Source organism: Mustela nivalis (assembly GCF_964662115.1).
Source record: "Mustela nivalis genome assembly, chromosome: 12".
In the NCBI taxonomy this organism is placed as follows: domain Eukaryota; kingdom Metazoa; phylum Chordata; class Mammalia; order Carnivora; family Mustelidae; genus Mustela; species Mustela nivalis.
In genome coordinates, this window is record NC_139031.1 from 82,087,854 (window position 1) to 82,106,050 (window position 18,197).

At 36.6% G+C, this 18,197-nt stretch overlaps 1 protein-coding gene across 7 annotated transcripts in view; it reads right to left on the minus strand.

Moving 5' to 3' along the window:
* Positions 1-18,197, minus strand: part of PHTF2 (putative homeodomain transcription factor 2) — a 120,211-nt gene that overhangs the window by 26,927 nt on the left and 75,087 nt on the right. For all 7 annotated transcript variants that reach the window (XR_014300840.1, XM_082691889.1, XM_082691893.1 and 4 more), the window contains 4 exons: positions 14,485-14,650; positions 13,402-13,566; positions 2,704-2,890; positions 684-839 (listed from right to left, as the gene is read on the minus strand). Coding sequence is in view for 6 of the 7 variants with exons in the window: in XM_082691889.1 (XP_082548015.1) it covers positions 684-839; positions 2,704-2,890; positions 13,402-13,566; positions 14,485-14,650 (674 nt within the window). In the remaining variant the exon portion in view is untranslated. The remainder of the gene's footprint in view (positions 1-683; positions 840-2,703; positions 2,891-13,401; positions 13,567-14,484; positions 14,651-18,197) is intronic.

The following is an 18,197-nucleotide window of genomic DNA, read 5'->3' on the forward strand; positions in this document are numbered from 1 at the left end:
ATCATCAAGAAAAAAAATTCTAATACCATCTAAAAAGAGAAGGCAATGTTTATCAAAAAAGTGTCAAAGTGATATTTGCCTTCAAGTGAGATAATGAAATGTTCTGTCCTTAGAATAAAAACTGAAAATACATTTGAATGAAATTCTTTTTCTGTTGAAACGGTTTCAAGAGATGTGATAACTTCAAGAGACGTGATAAAGTTATAAAACTGTTTAGAGAAAAACAAATATTAATAAAGACAGAATCAAAGAAGGAACAAGAATTGAATTTTATAGAATGGATGACTTAATAACTAGTGATAGTAACATGAAGAAAGTCACTTAGAATAACTCTGCTATGATCCGGAAGCTATAAAGCTTTTCAAATTGTGAAAAAGACTAACACAGGAGTTCACAAAGTGTCTCTCTAGGATGGCTCTCTTTAAAAGTAAACAAACTGAAGTATGAGTCTTTAGAGATATTGCACAAAATGAATACAAATGTGTAGCACTCTGTCATGTGTGTAATACCTAAATCTAAAACTGTTACTCTATAAATCCAGATCATATAACAAATATAACAAGATAATTGATACTGATGGGAAATATTTACTTTGATAATTATATTCAGTTGTTGAAAGAAGTTGTAAATTAGTAACTCATAAAATAGGTATGTTTGCATATACATAAGGATAAAGTATATACCTCATTAGGGTAATGTTTCTTATAATGGTGTGACTTTCTGTTCCGAAGAATGCTCTCAGAAGTCCTGTCCACATGACGGCGTAAGGGGTACCCTGTTTCAGGACCTTCCTCACTGGAGACTTCATCAGAGACATTTGTTATTGTCCTTTGAGTATCCTAAGTTGGGAGTACACAAAGAGAATTACTGGTAATTTATGACTGTAACTTTAAAACTGCAAAATATTAAATTATACGTATATGCAGGTACACCTTCAAATATCTTCAAAAACCTGAAAGTGAATAGTATTACCTGATCTTCTTTAAAAAAATGTTTTACATTAGTGACTATACTGTTATTTTAACTTTAAGAATAATTCAACAGCCATTTGTCAAATACTGTCCTATAACATTTCTGTTCAGGAAAGGATCTGAAATAGCTTAGAAAATTAAGTATATAAAATAGGATAAAAATAGAAAAGAGACCACTTAAAAGAAGCTGAGAAAAAGGAGATGAATTAATTACACTATTTCTACAAACCCCAAATGCCTTCAGTGATTTAATTATAATGACACAAGGCAGGAAGAAGTGGAGTTGTATATGTAACACAGACAACATTATGTGCATATCAATTTGTATGAGACATCCAGATTTTGGAAATTCTGAAATTGAGAGCCCCAGAGCTTAAGTTTTATTGATATTTTCATGTTGCTCTCATATAACTTTATTAGGTAACAAATAGCTGAAAATGTGTCTGAAAGCTGTGTGACTAAAACTAATCTGTTGAGTGATGATACTGATGTGAGGCTCACATTATCAGAGAGCTAAATGCTTCAAAAATCTAAAATCAGAGTAAGGGGTTCTATTTCACTGCAGCCCCATGCTATTGATTGTATAGCTACCGGTAATGAAAACCCATGTATTGATTGCCAAGTAGATAGCACATACTTCACTCAAAATTGAAAAATCAACACAAATGTTCATGCTCACATTTCTACATGTTAACAGAAACATTTTTAATTTGTCCACAACTTTTTTTTACTCAATTTTTTTTTTTAAGATTTTATTTATTTATTTGACAGAGAGATCATAAGTAGGCAAAGAGGTAGGGGGAAGCAGTTCCCCTACTGAGCAGAAAGCCAACATGGGGCTCAATCCCAGGACCCTGAGATCATGACCCGAGCCGAAGGCAGAGGCTTAACCCACTGAGCCACCCAGGCGCCCCAATTTACTGTAAGATTTTTAAAGAAAAAACTATTTAACCCAAAAAATTCAATGAAACAAAGACAGAGATGATACTGCATTAGGCTTTGTTACGATAAATGCAGGATATCTTTACTATTTTGGAAAAGTAAACAAATAGTTGTTATTCTTAACTACTATATCCTCAATAAGATTTTTTTTTCCAAATTAAAAACAAATGTGTTGACCCCAAAGGTAATGAAGGTAGGAAAAAACAAGATAGTATTTTCTTATGGGGAATAAGAATGAAAGGTCAGATTTCTAGTTCAGTTTCTAAAGTAATGTAGATGTTCCATTTAAACAAATTCGCACACACTCACAAATGAGGAACGAGAAGACAAGGTTCAACAAACATCAACTATAAATTATAAAGTGCCTTAGCATTTTGGAAAAATTGGAGCGTCAATCAATTCAGAAGATGCCATGTTACACTGGAAATCAAATTTATTCATGTAACTTTATTTGATTTCCAGTTTTATCAGTGTGATGTGTAATGGCTCACAGAATAAATTCTGGAGCAAATACAGAATTCAAAGGTGATTCCAATGTCTGAGTCACTTTCCATTCATTGATGTAAAATCATACAAGCAAACTTTTATTTTTATTTTAATCTTTTTGGTGTGTGTTCAAACCTGTGTTTTATTTACCTTTCTAGTTCTTTTATTATGTTAGTCACCATACAGTACATCATTTGTTTTTGATACAGTGTTCTAAGATTCATTGTTTGTATATAACATATAGTGCTCCATGCAATACATGCCCTCCTTAATACAAGCAAACTATTTTAAAAATCACACTTACTTTGCTGGGAATGTTCCTCAGTGTTCCTGGGTGCCAGGCTGCCTCTTCTGGCCGAACAGTTTCACATGGAGGTTCATGGCTTTGGATTCCCTCTTCACTGCTTTTAACAGTCTTTTTCCCTTCGAGGGATACATAGCCATTGTCAGTCTCTGTTGATTTATCAATCGAATTCTTTGCTTTCTTTGATCTAAAAAGAAAAAATTGCAAAAGCATGTTATGTGGACCTTATTTTAGATGTGTTACTGAGAGAAATTATGATGTTAATAATTAAATCTGGTAGTTATAAATCTGGTAGTTATTTCTCAGAATTTTAATGGCTACCTTATTTTTTTATAATAAGTAATTTAGAAATATAATATTTATAGGGGTGCCTGAGTGGCTCAGTGGGTTGAGCCTCTGTCTTCAGCTCGAGTCATGATCTCAGGGTCCTGGGATCGAGCCACTCATCAGGCTCTCTGCTCAGCGGGAAGCCTGCTTCCTCCTCTCTCTCTGCCTGCCTCTCTGCCTACTTGTGATCTCTGTCAAATGAATAAATAAAAAAATCTTTAAAAAAAAGAAATATAATACTTATCATATAAAATAAATCAATAATTGTAAATCAATGTACAATGTAAATCTCATTCAGCTTATCTGATAGGTTTTTAAGTCTTAATAAATAGCAATTCTAAGAGACATGCCCTAACTTACCAAACGACTCATGGTCAAAATCACTTGGTCTTTGTGCAAAATCTATGAACAAAATTTTGCCAGTTTTATTATGGTTAACAATGTGTTGTAACGTTTTATTTAAAACACTGTTTCTGGGGCACCTGGGTGGCTCAGTGGGTTAAAGCCTCTGCCTTCAGTTCAGGGCATGATCTCAGGATCCTGGGATTAAGTCCTGTGTCAGGCTCTCTGCTGGGTAGGGAGCCTGCTTCCCTTCCTATTTCTCTGCCTGCCTCCCTGCCTATGTGTGATCTCTGTCTGTCAAATAAATAAATAAATAAATAATCTTTAAACAATAAACAATAAACACAGTTTCCTTTTTTTTTTTTAAGATTTTATTTATTTATTTGACAGACAGAGATCACACGTAGGCAGAGAGGCAGGCAGAGAGAGAGAGAGAGGGGGGGGGGGGAAGCAGGCTCTCTGCATAGCAGAGAGCCCGAGCGCGATGCGGGGCTTGATCCCAGGACCCTGAGATCATGACCTGAGCCAAAGGCAGCAGCTTAACCCACTGAGCCACCCAGGCGCCCCTAAACACAGCTTCTATAATTAGATTAATTTGCAATTAGTGGTTTAACTTGGCTTTAACACTTCCATTTACCCAAATATTTTTAGTGTATATATATATATATTTAGTGTATATATATTTAGTGTATATATATATATATATATTTAGTGTATATATATTTAGTGTATATATATATATCTGATAAATTCATTTTAGTGTACAAAGGAGCTATAGGACCTACTCTAACATAAAAATATGAAAGAAAAGGAAAATTTTATAATACAAGTTTCTAAATAATGGAAGAAGTAGAAATGAAGAAAACCAAAAAAATAAAGAAGTAACTTCTTTCACCCACTGAAATAGTCCTGAAAAAAATAGTACTATCATGTAGCCATTAATTACCTAAAAGGCTACAAATGACATTCTTCATTTATAGGAACTTAATTTTTTCGATATACAAAATACAACATGGAAAGTAATAAATAAGACATTTTGATTAATAGGCTAAAGCTGGAGGGGTCTTCTTCAGAGACTACAGTGGGTCAAAGAATAGCTATCCAAAAGAAATGGTTAGTAGAAATACAGTTTAAGCCCCACACAAAATTAAAATGTGCTCAATGCAGATTAAGTGTATCATGAAATTTATTGAAAAGCAGTTGCATTTAACTTGACTTAAATAAATCTCCTTGAATTTTCTGCAGAGTATCCATTTTGCAAGGAAAAAAAATTAGTAGATTGCCTTCATACAAGTGAAAAAAACAAAAGTTTCAAAACTCAGAAAAGAACTCAGTTTGTTAAGTGTCTGACTTTGGCTCAGGTCATGATCCCAGGGTCCTGGGATGAGCCCGAGTAGGGGTGGTGGTGGGTGGGAGGGCGGGGGAAGTCCCTGCTCAGAGGGTAGTCTGCAGCTCTCTCCCTCCGCCCCTCTCCCCACCCATGCTTGCAACTGCTCCCACTCTCTCAAATAAATAAATAAATAATCTTAAAAAAAATGCACAAGAGAATTACCTTTAACACTAGAGTTACTCAGTCCTACTGGAATCTTTAACTGTATAGGACCGTAGACCTCACCTATTCTAAATGGTCATTTTGGAAACAATGGATCAGAAATATAAAGAGGTCTAAGCAGCTTATGTAAGGTCCCACAACCACCTAGAGGCAAAGCTAGCACTAGAATACAGACCTTCTGACCATGAGGTTAATTATATTCTCTATACCACCTCCAACTGCCTATCCCCCAATTCTGAGGATAGTCCCTGATAGGATTTCTTCTTCACACACTCATCAAAGCCTAGAAAGCTTTTGTTTTATGCAAACAGACCCCCTCCCTTCTGACCTTCTCCTGCAAGGTTACTAAAGGGGACAGACAGACCTCACTTCCTACATGCTTCACAGAACTCTGATGCTTTCTGATAATTCGGAACACATCCCAACAGAGTTCCAAGGTTCAGAAGTCCTGTCTTCTGACCCTTTTCTTTCTATATAACCCTAAGAGACATGGCAAGACCAAGGGAAAGAGCCACAGAACAAAGACCACTTAAAAGAGGCAGAGGGAGGTGCGCCTGGGTGGCTCAGTCCTTAAGTCAGGTCATAATCCCAGGACCCTGGGATCAAGCCCCGCATTGGGCTCCCAGCTCAGCCTGAGGCCTACTTCTCCCTCTCCTGTCCCTCTGCTTGTGTTCCCTTCTCTTGCTATGTTTCTCACTGTCAAATAAATAAATAAATAAAATCTTTTAAAAAAACAAAAAACAAAAACAAAAAACAGTGGCACAGGGAAGGAGGAAAATGGATTAGAGAGGAGGAAGGGCAAAAACAGAAAATAAAAGGTATAGAGAAAACTTGTACCTTTTCTCTGTAATAAAAGAAATAAAAACAATAAAATAAAATAAAAAGTGATAAAAACACCAACTACTAATTATCCCCATTACTTTGTGTAATGTGTAGATGTAGAAAAAGACCAAGGGAGGTAAAGATCCTAATATCTTAAAAACGTGAGAAACTCAAAAGACAGAGAAAGCGTTGGGGCACCTGGGTGGCTCAGTGGGATAAGCCTCTGCCTTCAGCTTGGGTCATGATCTCAGGGTCCCAGGATCGAGCCCCACATCAGGCGCTCTGCTCAGCGGGGAGCCTGCTTCCTCCTCTCTCTCTGCCTGCTTCTCTGCCTACTTGTGATTTCTCTGTCAAATAAATAAATAAAATCTTAAGAAAAAAAAAAAAGAATTTATTATTTAAAAAAAAAAAAAAAGACAGAGAAGGCGTGTGCTGGAAAGGTATCTATGAAGTTTCCTGGAAATTACACTGGGCTTGAACATTGTACAACATGCAGATGTAGAAAAAGACCAAGGGAGGTAAAGTTCCTGATTTCCCAAAGAAGTGAGAAACTCAAAAGACAGAGAAGGCGTGCGCTGGAAAGGTATCTGTGAAGATTCTTGGAAATTACACTGGACTGGAAAAATGGGGGAAAGGAGGTGAACAAGGGAAAAAAAGACTGGAAAGTTGGTAGAACCATTAATGGGAATAGGCAAGAGGAGAAACGTATTTTGGAGGAAGGACGGAAATGCTGGAACTCAAGGGCTTAGGAAACCTGTTAGATTACTAGGCAGTTTAAAACAATCCCTGGAGGCTAGTAATCAGAGTAGAAAAAGTGGCTGAAAACTTGCAGAGTGAACCAGAACCCTAGAGGGCAAAAAGCTAAGGGCCTTGTGAAAAGGGCATGGAATCAGTAGTAAGTCCTGCTTCAGGGATTTTTTAAGGGGAATGTGCACCTTCATTACAGGAATCGGTCAAGACTGGTAAGCCCTAGTAGTACCCACTGCACACACCTTTCAGCTATCTCCCCTCCTCTCTTTATCTCTGCCTACTTGCAGTCTCCTCTGGGTTGTTTCTTTCCTATCTCCTCAAAGCACACAGGACACTCCCAGGCGTGAACAGTAAGTTGGTTTTTCTTGCTGATTTTTCTCAAGAAAATGCAGGTAAGTTGCAAACCAAGCTGAAAGGACAAAGAAAATACTAAATATACATACCACCCTCAGAGTTTACAAAGTAGCTCAAAATACAAATTGAGGCAGGTGGCTATAGCTGGTAGTAATACCTCTTGCAGGAGAACCGTGGCCACAGCACGGCAAGGGCAACCTAGCAACAACCAAGAATGGCGCCTGCTTCGAAGACAAGTTTAGGCAAGGTGTCAGGTGCAGCCCGATGGGGTTGGAAAGGGGCTACATCTAGAGATTAACTGAATCAATATGGAGGACAAATGGGAACCATGTTTTTCAGTGGTAGAGAAGGAAGATAGAAGGACAAAGTTCAAATGAACTTTGAGGTACTGTATTTGAACTGGAGCTATCATTGCAAATCCATGGCTTATAATACATCTAAATACGGAGGTAAATATAAATGTAGAGGAACACACACACACACACACACACACACAAACTTCCTAGCTCTAGCCCCAAGATCTAAAAGTAGTAACACTGCAACAGCAATAAGCACTTCTGGCACTCTCGCTCTCTACCTTGCTCTCTTTCTACCACCCTCCTCAAAGAAATGACTGACTCCAGGGCTTAGGCAGAGGAAGGATAAATTGAACCTAAAACATTGTGCAGCCCTAGAAAGAAAGAAAGTGAACAAAGAATGAAAGGGACAAATCAAAAAAGACAAACTGCTCAAAGGGTTCCATTGGCCAATTTAGGCCAATCTGATCATCAAAATGAATAATGACATTAATAAATTGAATAAAATAGAAATCCATGAGTAAATAAATAGGGGAAAGCTTATCCTTACAGAAAAATGCCAATAAATGCAGAAGGAATGACGGAGTTAGAAAAAAAATTACCACTTGGCAACCATCATAGCAATAATTCTGGTAATAATCATCAATGCATGTTAAAACTAGAAGGTGAAGGTGGGATGAGGAATGAGTTATTTTTTATAATCTTAATGTGTCTCCACACAGGACATTTGTTGATGATAAAGGGAAAAACAAATTTACAATGGAGAAATCTGGCAGATATTCCATTAATCAAGTGATTAATGTAAATACCAGTAAGGGGACAAATTTTTTTTTTAAAGCTTTTATTTATTAATTTGACAGAGAGAAATCACAAGTAGATGGAGAGGCAGCCAGAGAGAGAGAGAGATAGGGAAGCAGGCTCCCTGCTGAGCAGAGAGCCTGATGAGGGACTCGATCCCAGGACCCTGAGATCATGACCTGAGCTGAAGGCAGCGGCTTAACCCACTGAGCCACCCAGGTGCCCCAAGGGGACAAATTTTATGTTGTTTGCCATTTGATAGGATGCAATGAGAAGAACTAAGTATCACTTCTATGATATTCCTGCCAAATTTGCATAACTTGGGTTTCATGAAGAAACATCACACTACTAACTCAGTATTACGCTGCTAATTGTTAAACAACTAGCTCTCCAGAGGTAAAAAGTCCTTCCTTGTCTGTGGTGTTCCCTGATTTCCATGGTGTAAATAACCCCACCATGGCCAATTTCAACTACCAACTGATAATGTGGACCTAGGAGTTGGGAAGAGATAGCACATTCCAGACTCACAAGTCACTAGGGAGTCTGATCCTGACCAGGGGCATACACCCAAATTAAGGGACTTTGTGCAAAGTAACTACCTTGTAGTCTTCAAAAATGTGAAAACCATATATTTGAGTAAAGGCTGATTCTGCTCCAGAATGAAGGAGACTAGAGAGACATGACCACTATATGCAGCGCATGATCCCAGATTAGAGCTTCTGGAGAAGGAACAAGGCTATTAATAGGGACAATCAGCAGAATTTAAATGGGGTCTCTGAGTGAAAGACATGTGGGAGTTCTCTGCACTGCTCTCTCAACTTTTCTGTAAGTTTGAAATTATTTAAAAATAAGATCGTATCTTTTCTAAAGTACAACTGATTTGTACCCGATTGGGACATTCTGGATTTGAGCATAGGGAAAATGCTGAAAGGACAAAGAGCTGGGAGAGCTAAATTCCAATTAATGTAGGTAAAGAGGGTTAAAGCCCATGACTGCTCTGGGTGGTGTCTAGTGCTGCTTCGCTCATAGTGACATTAACAGCTGAAATTAAGAACCTCACAGAACAATATTTATTTCTCAAAAGGAACATAGGTTACCAAGACTCAGATGTTTAATTACCCATTCCCTTGTTTTAGAGCATAAAGATACTAGGGAAAGGCAGTGGGACTGAGAGATTTACCTAAAATACTAATATTGTAAAATTCTAATTAGACTATTTTTTAAAGGGAAGCTACTTCATTTAAATCAACTTTTAAAAATGTACAAAAGTAAAGTAAAGCAAGGTGAAGAGCATTTTGGTTTTAAAGTAAGCATATACTTCTAAATCATCATTCTCTACCAAAAATAAAAAACAGGGAAGAGGGCCCCTGGGTGGCTCAGTCAGACATCCATCCTGAGCTCTTAAATTTCAGCTCAGGTCTTGATCTCAGGGTCATGAGTTCAAGCCCCGTACTGAGCTGTTTTAAAAAATAAATGAAATAAAACTAAATTAAAAACAGGGTAGAGAGAAGCTGGTATCAGGAATTAAAATACTGCAGTGTAGAAAAAAATGGTACTTCTTAGTATTATCCACAAAAAAATCTACCTTTTGACAGCTACACTGAATGCATGTAATACACTCATTTAGTAAAAGCAGAATTAACAATTTTTGCTTAGATCAACCCAAACACCATGAGTCACAGGCATGTGGGCAGTGAGTACTGCCTTGAAAACAGGAGATATACAAATCTACAGTGATCTTACTTATTCTGTGATAGAAGAAGTATTTCCTGCATTGGATTTTGAACAAAAAGCATTTGCAAAGAAACAATGAGCAATTCCACTACCATGGTTAAGGCTTGCCATGTTTTATAACTTCAGAGCTAATTCTATAACTTGCCTACTGCCTTAATCTTTGGCATGACCAAGAATTTTCTTTAAAGTATTATGCTTGCCATTCAGGAAGGATAGCTCTATGTCGCAAATACACATAGGAGGAAATGACTTTTAGAAACTTAAATAGTCTAATTAGTGTAGTTCCTTTGTGAGATGGATGATGATTTTGGTCTTGTCTGAAAAAAGGCAAATAAATGTACAAGCTGCACCATAAATAAATCATAAAACTGGATGTGTTTTTCAACATTGAAAACTTTAACTGAAGAGTTAATATAACTTTTAAAGAATTTACTAGCTTGTGAAATCTCAAATGTATTGTATCAAACAAGAAAACCAGTATGTTTCTATTTGAAAAACCTCATCAGGGAAAGAAGCTGAGAGTATCTATTGGTGCTCTAGAAAATACTCAGGGGTATATCAATAGAGCCAACTGAAGATCATCCTTCTAGTACTAAAGGACATTAGTGAGTGGTTATGGGGAAAGTTAACAGTAGCAAATAACTCTTGTTCTAAAATATGGTATGAAATTTCTAGTCCTGCTCTCACTTCTATAAGAGAGCGGGGGGGGGGGGGGCTAGAGTAACAGAATGCATACCATCTCAGTTATAAGAAAACGACATAGGCGCCTACATATTACCATCACAGCTGTGTGCAGCTATGCATACACCTTGAAGATATGCTAACAAAGACTTTCAAAGACTTATGGATTTGCATGTTTCCCTATGTACCCTCTACAACAGATAAGTTTGAGAGGTATGCAACAAATTATGTATTATGTACCAGATTTATGTATGGTACCCGTAACTGTTCTAGAACTAGTCCAATTCTAAAACAGAGTGGCTACAGCAACGTTAATGAGTTATCTAGTTGTGGCATAAGTTATTTTTAAAAATCTGGGATATACGGACATTTACAAGGTCTTCATCCTAGTCTATGGGAGACAGACTTCACCTAGTTTACTGTTTAAATGACTGAACTATTTAAACTGCAGTCACTAAAAACCAAATTTTTAATCCCTGTACCAAAAATTTATGGTGGGACTACATACCACTCTTACTTACATTATATAGTATACTCCATTATGGGAAGAAAGCCAATTTATTAAATCTTTAACTTTCATTTAATTGTTAAAAACATTCAATATGGAGGTTAAGTGGGACAGCAATATTTAAGGTAGGTCGGTCAGGGGGCACCTGGGTGGCACAGCTGGTTAAGTGTCCGACTCTTGGTTTCCGCTCAGGTCATGATCTTAGGGTTATGGGATCTAGCCCAGTGCTGGGTTCTGCACTCAGCACAGAGTCCGCTTAAGTGAGATTCTCTCTCCCTCTGCCCCTCCACTCCCCCCCCCCCACAACAAATAAACAAATCTTTTAAAAACAAACTCCCCCCAACCCCCAAATACCCGCCAGTCTTTTAAAAATAATAATAATAAAGGCTAGGTCAGTTAGGCATGTGAGTTAACATGTGGCCTGGTTTTACTCTGGCATCTGTCTCTAATCTGCCAAGTCAATTTATATTGACTGTTTTTCAGTGATATTGTGACGGTGAAATTAATCCTAAAGGACATGCAAAAAAAACAGTATCTGAATTCCGAAATAGGTATTATGCTGAAGAGATATACTATCTAGATATAATTCTTCCTACTCAATCTTTTTAGTAGATATTATAATTATGCTAATTTGAGACTACAATTCTTTAAAACTAAAGTACTAAATACTTAGGATATATGGTTGATTTCTACATCTTTGTAAATTGATATTTTCTTTGGCTTTGTTTTCTTAGTTTCATAGAGTTCTTTTACATAAATACTATTTTTTTTCAAATGAGAAACATGTCTTGTTTAAAAAAATGGTTTTATCTTAAGAATGAAATGTACTTAGAAATTATAAATAGAGCCTTTCCAACTTATAAACACAGGATGTAAAAATAGTAGTTTTCTTCCTAACATCTAGAAAACCAAAAGACACTATACACAAAGCTTAGACATCTGAGGGGCTATACATTTATTTTTGCATGGGTGATGCTAATTCAGATACCTTAATGGAAGGATCCAGCTTTTCAATTTATTATCACCAGAAACAATTTTAAGTCTCAGCTGATCTTGCAGTTTAAGGCCTCTCTAACTTATCCAAACTTGAAAGAACAAGACATCATCAAGATTTCAGAACTCGATTTAGAACTTCCAAAATTAACATTTTTCTTAAGATCTTTTTGTACCTAATATTTAAAACATTCTCATTCATATGCTAGCAAACCAGTTCCAAATGAAACAGCTGAAAATAGTACAACTTTAAAAACATTTAGATTATAAAGTTGTCACTTTAAAGAGAATAAATCCAAAGGGATTTAGCCATTACATTATCAATGACTGGTAGTCAAGGTCATTCTACAGCCCAAAGGAAGAAAATTGAAGTGTGAATCTCATTTGACTAAAGAAACACAGCAGAAATCCAAAGGCACTAAAACCTACTGATCTAGGGGCATTTTGAATGCTATGTAACAGAAGATAACCAAAACAACTAAATGATTCCCCAAAGCAAAACACAGTCACTGAGCTATTTATTTTGTAACTGCTCATCTCATCAGAAAGTCTTGCGATATGTGTGTAAGACACTGATTTTGCAGAGATAAAATTATCATATCCTACTGTCAGAAAAGAGAGCTATTTATTAAAAGAAAAAAAAAACAGAATGCAATTCAAATTCAGAACAAAATACAACAAAATAAAATGTAAATCTTTTCTGGATGAAGAAGAGGTGGTTGGAATAGTCAAGGGATCCAATTTAATGCCACGTTATTTCAAACTATTAGGTTTTTGTGCAATTTCCCTCAAAATTACAAGCAATGAAAATACCCCAGGATACTACTGCTTAATTTTCCAATATAAGACAAACTTGATCATAAAAGCACAATCACAAGGGGATGAAATAATTATATTAGGAGAGGAGTTAGTAAAAGTGTTCAAAATAGTTATGTGCAGTATCCCTTTTCTTGACTTATTAACTTAGCAACTTTTATTGTTATACTTGGTTTTACTCCGTATACTCAGTAGTTTGATCATACCATCTTAACATTTTTTACATTTATTACATGTCTATGTAAACTAATAAAATAACTCTGAAATGTTCTGAATTAACTTTTCAAAATAATAATACAAGACTGAGTTAGGTTTATTTTTGCAGTTTGCCATAATTACATTTTCCTATTTGGTAAATGTTTACTGTGATACAAACTATACAAAAAGCCCAATTTGACCATAGTGCCGATAAAAACAGAATAATTTAATAGAAGTAAGGTGGTACTTGAGAAATCACATAATAAATAAAAATCAAGAAATCCCAACTAGATATACTTTGATGTATATACACTCATGCTCACACAGGTATATTTACACAGATTCCAAGGTAAACTTTATGGTCTCTATTATTCCATTATCTATATATAGCATTATAATTTATCAAAACAAAATCCATAATGGGAATATCATAGCTAAAGTCATTAATATTATATTACCTAAGACTGAAGTGCCAGAAAAGGGACAGTGCATCTCTACGCCATATAAAGCCTTGAATAAATACAAACCCTGATAAAAAGAAAGCGGCGTGCCAGAGATCTCTGAAGACAGTGCCCACGCTGTAAGAGGTGCTTGTACTGTGGCTCTGAGATGCTCCCTCCTGTGTGTTATCTGTGGTGCTAGAACCATCTCCTTCCCTATGGACTTCCAAATGGGCTGCTTTTCTTAATTTCCTTGATCAGAAGAGATTAAGAGCAGAAGGTGGCTTTAAAATGTTAACAACCACTCTGTTGGTAGCACATTCAAAATTATGACCAAATATAAAGACAGGAACTTTAATACACAATAAAATTCAGTTATTAACGGGAGAAAAGTTAACGTCAACATTAAGATACATATTCAAGAGCAACTTCTATAAATGTTGGGTTATTGTTCCTTGTTCACACTGACAGGTGAGTGAACATTAGGTTGTAACGATATCATTGGACAGATTTTTACAAAGCATTTCTTCCCTATTTGAATGCCACTTATCTGCAGAAGAAGAAAGAAAAAAATTTAGACAGAGAGAATTACTAATCTAACTGATCAACAATGCTATTTATCTAGTGTCGGTATTATCTTTTCACAAGAAGGGCTTAAATCTCAACATCCCCAAACTGCAAATGTCGCAATCTCTTAGCAACCATATTCAAAGGAGGAATTGCTCCAAAAGACCCTTAAACAGAACTCCATTGTGCTGAGTGGCCAGAGAGACTTGCTACGCTTACTTAATCAAGAGACAATATTAAACAACTTCGAATAGTATTTAATAAACAGAATTTAGCTGAATTTTTTTTCCTGGCTATTGTTTTTGCTGAAGTATCTTGTAAGTACAAGATTTTGTAAATAGAGGGAATTATCAGCAATTCCAGCTAATATATTCCCTACAATATCAAGTGCCTTGAAAATGAGCTTTAGGAAAGAAAACAAAAACAGGTATGTGGTCTCGTAATGGCCTTGAAGCAAACAAATAAACTAAATCATTTGGTAGCTAAGCTTCCTGGTCTATTTAATGGAAGAGTGGCTTTATAAGATAACATTTTATTCGAGTCAAGAACAATCCTAGATTCAAATTACACAAATCCACACAAAGGCTGCTTTTAAAAGAGTACCTTCTTCTTTTACCCCCTGCACTGAGAGGGGGTTTTGGTGTTCTTGTTGACACAATCTGGCAGTGCACAGTTCCCAGGAGCAGCATCAGCCATATTGGCCCAATCACTTCCGTCAGAGGTATGCTATGTGGGCTAGAAGCGGAACAGAATAACACTATTGCAGCAACTACAAAGAGGGAAAGAAAATATGTTTAATTATAGATCTGACAGTCACCTCTTCAAAACGTTAAAAACTGTATTAACATTGCTTCTTCCAGGTTATTTTTCTAAATTTAAATTAGTTAAAAACATCACTGCAGACAAGCTCTTTCAGACTATTTTTTTGTTTGCCACTAGCTAACCACAGTATTCGGCAATAAACTCCTGGAACAAGATAACATCCAACACAGTCTCTAAAGCACACATTTTTATGCTGCAATGAAAACCAGCTGCATATGAATCCAAGGGCATTCCTGATAAGATCACAGACAATCAAAAGAAACACTAACCTCAAGTGCACGTAATTGCTTTGTTTTACAAACAAGGAAATCTATGATAGGTGTATAATAAGGCTATAAAGAGCTTCTTTTCAAATAGAGATTTATCTGCTCAGAAATAACAACATAAATTTACTTGGGTAAATTCTTCAGGGAAACGAGTAAACACTCACCAATGCTAAGACTGCCACATGAAGAAGAAATCTTGTTTTTGCTTGCTTAGCATCTTCTATACTTTACAGACCAACCTTACGTCTCTCTATCTTTTGGGAGCCTGCCTCCTTTATCTGTCAATCAAATCGTCTTATTTCTCCCACTTTAGGGACAGATGTGTTATCTAGTCTTACCAGGGTCTTAAATGTGGGCACAGGAATTAATAATGAGATGGGCATGTAACCTTAGCAGGACCAATCAGAATCTTTTTCACGGATTAATAGAGGTAGATAGAAAGGCCTTTCTCCCACATCACAAACAGTAAGGACCAAGGAAATATGAAATTGCCAGGGGCCACATCAGCCACCTCCTTAAGAGAGATGAGATCAGCACAATGAGAATAAAATCACCAGTATAAAAAGTGAAGATATCATGTGAGCCACTGGATCCAGAAATGCTTGAACACAGGGCCTATGAGATCCTAATTCTGTTTCAGCATAATTGGAGAATTTGAAAATTAGATTTTTGTGCACTTTGTTAGCTGTGATTATTGTAATGTGCTTATGTAAGGTGCATATTTTGAAGAGATGCATGTCGATGTATTCAGGAGTAAAACATCATGATCTATATAATTTACTTTAACAAACTATATTAAGTACATATTCTAAAATATAATGATTTAATTAAAAAGATGGGCATATGCTATTTAGAATGACTATGTAACATGTAAATCAGGACTCTTTTGAGAGTGAAAGGAGAGTTGTTAATAAAAGCACAAGGACAACACAAGTAGATTTGGACACTTGGACAGCCCCAAGCAAACTGAATAAATAGCTATCCCAGTTATTGTTTTTGTAGTAGTCTATCTAGTTTTCTGGGTTTTTGGAAAATTTTTATGATCAGCGGCATAAACAAAAACAACACTTTTTACAAAAGCTAGCTTGCATTTTTTTTTTAATTTTATTTATTTATTTGACAGAGAGAGATCACAAGTAGGCAGAGAAGCAGGCAGAGAGAGAGGGAGAAGCAGGCTCCCTGCTGAGCAGAAAGGCCAGATGTGGGGCTCAATCCCAGGACCCCAGATCATGACCCGAGCTGAAGGCACAGACCCATCCCACTGAGCCACCCAGGCACCCCTTGCATTTGGTTTCTGCCACCTGCAATTGAAAGGATCCTGGTCTACCATACCAAGATATAAGCTTCAAATACCAGTTCATCTCCTCACATGTGTTAAAAGGTATCATAAACACAACTACTCAGCTTTATGTTCTCCTGAATAATAACTTCCTTTACAAAGAAAAAAAAAAAGACTTAAATTTCTTAAAATGTCAATCATCTTTATGAATTACCCAGGAATGTAACTCAAAAATCTCTGCTTGTTCTGTAAGAGTCCAGAATTTTGAAAACTCTAGTCTTTGCTGTTTTTAATATGAACTCTGATGTGACCTTTGTTAAATCCCTTTACCTTTTTGAGCCTTGGTTTATTTTTTTTGTACAATAAAATAGGATGTAGGTACTATAAATTCATGTGAGGTGATACATACAAAACACTTTGAGGGCACCTGTGTCGCTCAGAGGGTTAAAGCCTCTGCCTTTGGCTGAGGTCACGATCCCAGAATCCTGGGATGGAGACCCACATCAGGCTCTTCTGCTCAGCGGGGAGCCTGCTTCCACCTCTCTCTCTCTCTCTCTCTCTTTCTCTACCTGCCTCTCTGCCTACTATGATCTGTATCTATCAAATAAATAAAATCTTTAAAAAAAAAAAGCTTCTTACAGAAGTGAATGTGTACTTAACACTGACAAATAGTACTTTTACTTGCTATCATTAACTTAACTACCTTTAAAAAGAAGGGGGATGCAAATGAAACTTAAGAGGTTCAGAGTTTCAGGGCATCTTGGTGGCTCAGTGGGTTGAGCGTCTGCCTTTGGCTCAGGTCATGATCCCAAGGTCCTGGGATCAAACCCCAGATTTTCTCCGTCTCCCTCAGCTGCTCCCCCTACTTGTGTTCTTTCTCTGTCAAATAAATGAGTAAAATCTTAAAAAGAAAAAAAAAAAAGAAAGAAAGAAAGAAAGAAAGAAAGAAAGAAAGAAAGAAAGAAAGAAAGAAAGAGGTTCAAAGTTTCCTGGGGCGCCTGGATGGACCCAGTGGGTTAAGCCCTTCACTCTTGGTTTCAGCTCAGGTCATGATCCCTGGGTTCTGAAATCAAGCCCGGCATTGGGCTCCATGCTCAGCAAGGAGTCTGACATTCTCTCTCTTTCTCTCCCTCTACCCCTCCCCCTACAACTCTCCCTCTCAAATAAATACATAAATATTAAAAAGAAAAATAAAAAGAGAGGTTGAGTTTTGGGCACAGACAAGAACATCTTTAAAAACTTTAGATTTTGTATAACCTCTTTCTGGTTATTTATCTGTATTCTTTCAGCCCTATCAACACCATCCTCTGGTGGGGCTGGGAACCAACAAACCATATTTTGTATCTTAATAGGAAGTTGTTATATTCTGTAAAATTCTGCCACATGAAGAAGAGATCTTGTTTTTGCTTGCTCAGCATCCTTTATACTTTACAGACCGACCTTACGTCTCTCTATCTTTTGGGAGCCTGCTTCCTTTATCTGCATCAGGAAAAGCTGGGGGCAAGGGAGCAACTTTATCCCCCCCCCTTTTTTTTCCTGGTTGTGCCTGTATCCATATCCCTTCTATGGCCTTAGTTCCTAAGACAGTGGTTCTGGTATAACCTCCAACCTGTTGTTCCCCTTTAAGTGAACGGTTACAAAGAAATCATTCACTTCTCTTATATACTGTTAAGTTATACTTTTTGATCATTTAATGAAGTCCAATGAACTAGACAGAACTACTGAAGATTTTTGTTGGGCAGTACTTCTACAGATTCCTCTGAGAGCTCAACAAAGACAAAATTTTTATTAGGCATGAAAGTTCCAAGGCAGGATTTCACATACTGGTCAAGCAGAACTCTAGGGATAATCATTAGAAATATAAGATATCTAAAGTTTAATTTTTAGGTCAATCTTTGAGATTTAGTGGCAGATGTTAGGCACTGGGAATAGTACGACAAATAAGACCA